Raw genomic sequence first — 8,349 nt, forward strand, 5'->3', positions numbered from 1 at the left:
TTAATAAATGAGGACAGAAAACATGATAAGCTTATTAATTTTAATGCTCCTTTTTAGGTGGCTGGGATGTTGACGTATTACATCCTTTCTGGAGGACACCATCCATTTGGCACAGGCGTTGAATGTGAATATAACATCTACAAAGGAATCTACAACCTGGATCATGTTCAGGATGTCGTTGCCAAGGATCTCATTGAGTGGATGATCCATGCAGACCCAAAGAAAAGACTTAAAGTGGAGGAATGCTTGGCTCATCCCTTCTTTTGGTCAAACGAGAGGTACAGTATGACAAAAAGTAAAACATTTTCTGTTCCATATTGTTCATGCATTCTGATATGTAAAAATAGTTTCAGCTAATATTAATCGGTTTTATCTAACGGTATAAGGTACTTGCTGTAGATTCTACCAATACGTTTTAAGATTAGTCTAATATTTTCAATTTTGTATTTTTTCTTTACAGGAAAGTAGAATACTTGAGAAAGATTGGAAATCTAAAGAATTGTCGAAATGCTGACATGGATCTCATGGGGGCACTAGACCAGCATGGTGAGATGGAACTGTTCAACACGTGGAAACAGAAGGTACATGAGCTTATTGCAAATAGTTTGAGAAGAAATAAAACTGCAATTGCACTTTGATGTTTGTTCTTATTTCTCTATGCTATTCCTTCTATTCTTTATGTCTCTTAAAATGCCTGTGCATACCTTATGTAAAGCACTTTGAATACCTTTGTGTATAGAAACAAACTTGCTTTGCCATGGAAACTAAAGATTTTCAATTCCCAAGTCCATTTGATTTTTAAGTTGTATGTTTTTATTCCAGTTCCCACCTGAGTTGCTCCAGAAGATGGATGGCAAGAACAAGCCCTACCCTGAGAACACGTTTGGATTGCTGCGCTTCATACGCAATCTCCATGAGCACTAGTAAGTTACAAATTGGCAAGGCACTATGGGCTTCAATCTATATTATAGTGGTTCTCAATATGTTTTAGAAGAAAAAAAATGTCCTCACGCAAGTCTAAGTAACTCAACATTAAAGGCAGAGTATGTAACTTTGCCCTCTGTTAACAAAACAATCAATACATGCTTTACCCATCATTTCCTTCTATACAAGCAGTCATCAGGCACTGGAGACTAGTGTGGTGGTGTTTACATGCAAAAACACACTGTATATTCGCTATAATTTCACAGTTTGCTCTGGTTTCCCCAAAAACGTCCCTGTCTACCCAAAAAAATATTAAATAAGTGAAAACACCAAAATACAGTGAGAGGACAATGTGTTTCTGCAGGTAAACACCACCACACTACTCCATTGGCTGATAACTGCTGAAATAGATGGAAATGATTGGTACTTGAGTAAATGCACTTAGTTACTTAGTTTCTACCACTACAGAATTGTGATTTCATTTCTCTGTTCACAGCGCTGACGATGAGGATGCATTCGACATTGACCTGATGGAGATGTTTCCTGCTCTGTTCGGATGTGTTTACAGGTTTGCCCAAGATCAAGGCTGGAACTCAACGACCACCCTGAAGAAAATGTTCCTGAGAAAAGATGTGGGCAGCAGTGCTGTGTGCACGTCTACACACCCTGACAGAAAGACCAGTGACAGTGCTGTGTGCACGTCTACACACCCGGACATAAAGACCAGTGTCAGTGCTGTGTGCACGTCTACACACCCTGACATAAAGACCAGTGTCAGTCTACCAGTGCAAGAATCTGTGGATCAGACATCAAACCCTCCCGTTCCTCCCCGGGACAAGGTTATTATAGTTTTACAAATCTGGGAACGCATTCAGTAAAAAAAAAGGGGGACAAAAATCTGGGGGCCTTTTTAGTGTAGAAACAGGAACCTGGCTTCGCTCCTCGCCTTTCTTAGTTCACTTCCTCCAGGGTTCTGTTTATTCCTTCTAACAACAATTACTGTACATGTTTAATGCAGAATCTGTCTTGAGAGATTATGGTTTTGCTAGTTTACATACCTGTATGTTTATTCTTTTGTAAAGCCTTTAAAGTTTCAGTTTAAGTGTTTTTTTTTTTTTTAAATATAATATAATATACAATGGAATATTTGTCTTTTACCCATCCATCCATCCATCCCTCCCAGCTGTCTCAGAGTTCTTCTATGATGACAGAAGGACAGGCTTACACTCCAGCATCAGTCAGCAGCAGTACAGACATCAGCTCCCAGTATGTCCAGACAGGCAGCTCCATGACCTCCCAGAGGGAGGTGAAGATGGGGGAAGAGGAGGATGAGGAGGGAGGAGCAGAGGGAGAGAGCAAGAAGGTCGAAGGTCAACCTGTTGTGAAGATGGAGGAGAAACCAGAGGTGAGATCATTATTAACCCAGAGTCCATAAAGCAGTGTCTCTATAGTCAGACTAAGGAGAGAGAAGCTCTAGTGTCAGTAAAGGCCTGGCTCTTTGTGTCATTCAACTCTCAGTCCAGATATGTAAACCGGTGTAGCTATTTCTGCATTTTGTTGAATGGGTGGACCCAGGAATCTCTTTGGAGACAAACTCTGTTTATTCTGACACTGACACAGAATTACATGAAACACGTCTCCGGGTTAGTTTGGCTAGTGCATGGACTCCTCTAAACAAAGTTAAACATACACAGTATAAATAATTTGCAACTCCTATTGTTATTTTGTTATTCAGGAAAGTTAACAAAAGACACACACCTCCTTCCAATATCCTCCAATAATTAAACAAAGCTCTGTGTGTGTGCGTCCCCAAAATCTCTTCTGCCCGGTTCTCCTCAGTGGCTGGAGCAATTGATCTGCATTTGCACACGGCCATTGACCATCAGCATGTGCACGGAACACCGACGCCCGTTTTTCACTTTGCCCAAGTGTAAGCTGTTTTTATGTAAAATAATGTTGCCATGGTTACGGCCCCCGAGGTATGGGATGAATGATCAAACTGTGCATGCGTCGATTCCATAGACCCACTCTGTTAGACTGTTGCCGTCTGGCACAAGCACACACAGACAACATGCTTAAACTTAAAGGACTTTCATTTACGGGCTGTGTACACTAAGAAAACATTATTGCGTGTGTGTGTGTGTGTGTGTGAGTGAGCAACAGGACACGCGCGCAGGTCCGTCCGTCCGTGTGTGTGTGTTGGAACTGTTGCAGGTACCAACAGTCACTTTCCATCCCTGATCTATCCCAGATCTGTTGTCTGTGCACAGCGCATAACCCAAACTGCACATACGTTGGGTGCTCATATCACACACATTGGACATTGATACGGGAGACAGAAAAGGAGCTGTGACCACTAATGCATGTATTATAATACACACCAACCATGTATATTAGAACAAAGATAGAAGCACACATGTTGTGTAATTATACTAAATGAACATCATTTATAATTGACACTGTTACCAGTGGTGTGTTCTAGTTTTTTTTCAGAGGTATACGCTAATCATTCCCTGCACGACATGCGCATGGTCGTGGGTATACGCTAACGCGTGTTCAATGGATGAAATGGTTAGTAGAGGGCTACGCTTGGCTATGAACTTGTTCTGCAGGTCACACTACGTATATAGCGTAACACGGTAGAACGGGTCGGGTGCAGTACGTTAGTCCGACAGCGCATTCCTCCGACAGCGCAGCGCTCCGACGTTTCCAATACTAAACCCGAACCAAACCCGCACCCTAACCCTAACCACACGCGGATGCCACATAGTCGGAGAAAAGGTCTGTCGGATTAACGCATGCCTCCCCGGTAGAACACACCACATAGTAGCTCCTTTGCTTGACCAGGCTGACAGAGTCCATGTTCAGTGGAAGGAGAGGAGAGACGCAGCAGATCCTTCTGTAGTTTAAAAGGGACAAAGCAGCAGTGATCAGGGGCTTTGTGGCTGAGCAGGTCCACTCTATGTGCTTCTGTTCTCTACATCCATAGCAGACAGACCAGGGATATTGGTCTTGTTTCTTGTTTTCTGTGTCTCCTTGGTACCTCTCCTGACTGGCAAAGAAATTGCTGAAAAGCAATATATATACATATATATGTAGGACTAGAAAAAGTGCTCCTCGGAGCACAGGTCTCCACCAGGTCAGGTAGGTTAGTGTGGGCCAGCAATGTTTTGAATTCGTCAATCGGACGGATCGGACGGATTCGTCTTGATCACTTGACTAAAGAGATAATTTGTACCAATTTGCGTGATGTTTGGACAACATTTGTAGGAGTAATATAAAGTCTAAAAAAAAGGAAAAACTGGCCTCCTGGTGGCGCTATAATAGGGCAATGTTGCAAAGTTTCACCACAATCGACGCTGCGTTCATGATTTAGGGCATTTTGTAAAAAACGGGCCACTTCTGCAAATTTTAGATTTTAATATTAGCCAATCAGGATGGAATATGAAAAATCAAGATTTTGTCTTGATCACATGACTATAGAGATCATGTGTACCGATTTGTGTGAAATTGTGATCAAATCTGAAGGAGTAATATCCAAAAATGTGTTTCACATAAGTCTGCTATAAAAGGCATATATGATAAATGCAGGTCAAAGGTTTTGCATTGGCCTCTAAGGAGTGCACATACAACGTTTTACACTGATCAGTGCAGTTATATTCAGGGCTTCACATAACTGGTGCGCAGGTGCGCATGCGCACCCAAAATAAATAATGCGCACCACATCAGACGACGCGAGGCGCTTTTGCGTACCAACAGCTGGGACAGGAAATTCCAAGCTTTTATTTTTTAGCAAAACTAAAAAATAAAAGCCATTAGGCGCAGGAGAAGGGGACGCATGCTGCACGTGCTCGTGTGATTGTTGCCTCGCGTCGCCTCGCATCGCCTCGCTGTGCACGCAGCGGCTGTTAGAGGCACTCGTCACCGATGATGAACGCACCGTAACGGTGCAAAATATGCCGTGAACGTCCAAATCTGACGGATAAAAGCAGTGCAGCACAGGGCACCAACCTTGGGGGATTCTCTTAACGGCGTGTGAGAAAAAAAACGGCGAAAATCGGCGGAATTTGGAAGCAGAGCGTCCTTTTTTTCTCGCGCAGCAGCCCCCCGTTGACAAAACTGTCCGGTAGGCGCCGTGCCCCCCCCCCCCCCCCCCCTTCACACAACGGGACGGGACCATGTATTTGGTGCGCACCAACTCACATCTCCTGGTGCTCTTCTGAGTACTAGACCTAAAAAGTTATGTGCACCCCTGGTTATATGTAAAAACACGAATTCGGCTTGTTATAGCGCCACCATGAGGCTGATATGAGAATTTTCAAGTGGCATTTCTTCCTCAGCCTAAGTGAGTGTGCAAAATTGCACGGAAATTGCATGCTGTGTTCATGATTTTCGGCATTTTGTTCAAAACGGACCAGTCCTGCAAACTTTGGAAGCCATTATTAGCCAATCAGGATGTAATATGAAAAATCTGACAGACATTTTTGGTTTAATAACTATAGAGATGCTGTGTGCAGATGTGTGTGATGTTTGGACAAAATCTGTGGGAGTACTGTCAAAATAAGTGTTTTGCAAAAAACGGCCCCCTGGTGGCGCTATAACAGGCCCATGTGAAAAATTTGGGGCAGAGGTTCTGAATTGGCATCCAGTGAGTGTGTGTGCACAGTTTCGCTGCGATCAAGCCAACTGTGCCGGAGATTAGCTGTCCGAAGACAGAAGGACACACGGACAGGGTGCAAAACATACTCTCTCGCCATGCCGAAAGACAATAACATATATCTCCATCAGGCATGTGTTGTGTTGTGTTATGGCACAGTTACTGGCAAGGCATGTTATTACATCGGCAAAGAGTTCCAAATTACGCATTAACAGTTAGTTGGCAAGGAGTGACATTTACATTTTTAAGAACTGGCATTGTAGAAAAGTCTTGGGTTCATTTTTGTTTAATTAATGTCCTTGATTTGATTTCCCCTCTATTCTATTATATTTAGGGAACTATTCCTTTGCATGGTGAGATGGAAGACCATCCTGTTACAGAGTCACAGTCCTCTCTACATCCCTCTCTGGAGCTCCAATATGAAACTGATCTAAGTTCATGTTTCAGTGGTTTGAGGATAGAAGAATCCATCTCTCTGCCTCGTTCTCAAAGCTTACCCTCACTGAGCCAAATGCCATGTTTAGAGAACAAGACAAGTTTCACAGCCAAGCAGTCCCACAGCGTAAATGATGTTACACTACTGGACAAAACACAGAAAATTACACCTGATATCATTGTTGTGGAAAACAAGGAAAGCTACAGCTTCCACTGCACCCAAGCAGGACTGTTCCAATGCAGCGTGACCAACCTGGTGTTTAAGATGAAGAAAGAGGGAGATCTGACTTACAGGACAGTCCACTGGGGCCGAAGGCTTCTATCCCAGCTTAGCAAGAGGCCTGCAGGACCACTGTTTGACATCAAAGGTTCTCAGGGGTCTGTGTGTCAGTTACACTTTCCACATTGTGAGATCCTCTCCATGGGTGGAGGCAAATCCTTGTCTGTTCTCCATGTGATGGATGATGATGGCTTTGAGCTGATCAAACCTCATGTGATCACAGAAACTCATGTTATCATAAATGTAACTGGATTATCTTTATATGGTATCATCATGGAGAAGTTGTTCGGGCCCAGTCCTGTACAGCCCAGTCCTGTCCAGCCCAGTCCTGTCCAGGCATTGGTGTCACTGTTTTATACGCCACCGATTGATGATGATCATCTCAGTTCAACTCTGAAAGTGTTGCTGCTGCCTGGGAATGTTGTGCTGGATGAAGTGAAGAACAAAAGGAGGAAGCTAGTTGGAGAAGAGATTTACATTGAAAAGCCTCCCTGTAAACTAATCCCAAATCAAGAATACACCCTCTCCGTTTCACCTGAAGATGATTCCATTGTAATTGAACCAGATGGAGCAATATTTGAAGTTGATGAAACTTCCTATCACAATTTCATTTCAACATTTGCAGTGATTTTAGAGAGAAGGTTTAGGTGTGTTACGCTGCTTCTGAGAGACAGTAACCCATTCATCTGTAAATGGAAAGGCTGTGTAGACCTTTCAACTCCTGCTTTATGGACACAACAAGTTCAGCGCACAGTGACTCTTCCATTAAAAGAGAGACTGTTGTCTGTGCGGAGCAGCTTCATCAACAGCGTTTCACATCCTGTCCTCAACAATGTCCTGGACGAACTTTTACAGAAGAAGGTGATAATAAAAGAAGAGTATGATGAAGCCCGTGCAGAGCAAGTGACACATGAAAAGGCTCGTTTTGTCATCGATAGAGTGATGAGCAAAGGAGCTGATGCAAGTTCAATTATGATATTCATTCTCTGTGAAACTGACCCATTCCTCTCTAAACATCTTCAGTTGATGTTGTAAGACGGTACAGATGTACATAAAGTATCTTCAGTATCTAGGCAATGTCCTGCATCGTTGAAGATGGACACATTGAAGTTTTGATTATTATATTGTATTAATCTTTTTTATGACACAATCATCCAGAGCAACTTAAAGTGAACAATTACAGGTACTTTTTCAGAAGGGGGTGATAATCAAAGAAGAGTATGATGAAGCCTGTGTGGCGCATGAAAAGGCACGGTGTGTCATCGTTACAGTGAGGAACAAAGGAAATGCTGCAAGTTTAAGCATGATATAGTTTCTCTTTGAAACCCACCCATTCCTTTCTAAACATCTTGGGTTGATGTAAAACTGTACCAATGTACTTGAGTTGGACATACTGAAGTTGACCATTACATTTAACTGTTACCTTTTTTATGACATGATCATCCAGAGCAACTTCAAAGTAAAAGAGCAATTGGCAGGTGCAGTGCCTGGCTCAAGGACACTTCAACAGGGTGCCTGGCTTTGGCATGGGTTGGGCGTTGACTGTTTCAGAGATTAAACACAGGATGTTTCGACTACGTCCTCAGGACACACAGATTTGACAAATGCCTTTAAAATGTTTTTTTTACCTCATGAAGTGGAATCATTTGTCTGACTTCTGTTTATTCAGACACCCGATGAAGGTCATGGACAATGTTAAGTGGAGTGTGTGAACACATACTGTTAATAGACCTTATTCCTGGCCACACCTACCGTCTCCGCTCTAATGTAGGGAGGTTGAGGGTAGGGAGCCCCATGTCAAAGGATTTCCTGCATTACCTGCTGTTGAAATAGCTACAGCAAAATGTAAATACATGCCTATGGGCCTTAACAAGAGATAAGACCCACACACGATGGGGCTTTGAGCGTAGTATGTTTGGGCAACGCATGCAGATGTTCTCTCATGAGAAGCAAGAGGATGCCGTCAAACCATATCTTCAGTCTACTGGAAAAGAGGCAGTTATGGTACAAATACCATGAGCTGTTCTGAGAGAGGTCCATGTCCCTCTGGCTT

At 43.0% G+C, this 8,349-nt stretch overlaps 1 protein-coding gene across 1 annotated transcript; it reads left to right on the top strand.

The window, feature by feature from the left end:
• Positions 1-66: 66 nt before the first annotated feature.
• LOC311065195 (uncharacterized protein) lies at positions 67-8,125 on the top strand (the record flags this gene model as incomplete). The annotated part of the gene is made up of 6 exons (XM_084085412.1): positions 67-278; positions 461-581; positions 823-923; positions 1,421-1,763; positions 2,108-2,329; positions 5,916-8,125. The coding sequence occupies 6 exons, from the start codon at positions 67-69 to the stop codon at positions 7,329-7,331; spliced, it is 2,415 nt and encodes an 804-aa protein (XP_083941538.1). The 3' UTR covers positions 7,332-8,125.
• Between the last annotated feature and the right edge of the window lie 224 nt (positions 8,126-8,349).

Source organism: Gymnoscopelus microlampas (genome assembly GCF_963454915.1).
Source record: "Gymnoscopelus microlampas genome assembly, chromosome: 17".
Lineage (NCBI taxonomy): Eukaryota > Metazoa > Chordata > Actinopteri > Myctophiformes > Myctophidae > Gymnoscopelus > Gymnoscopelus microlampas.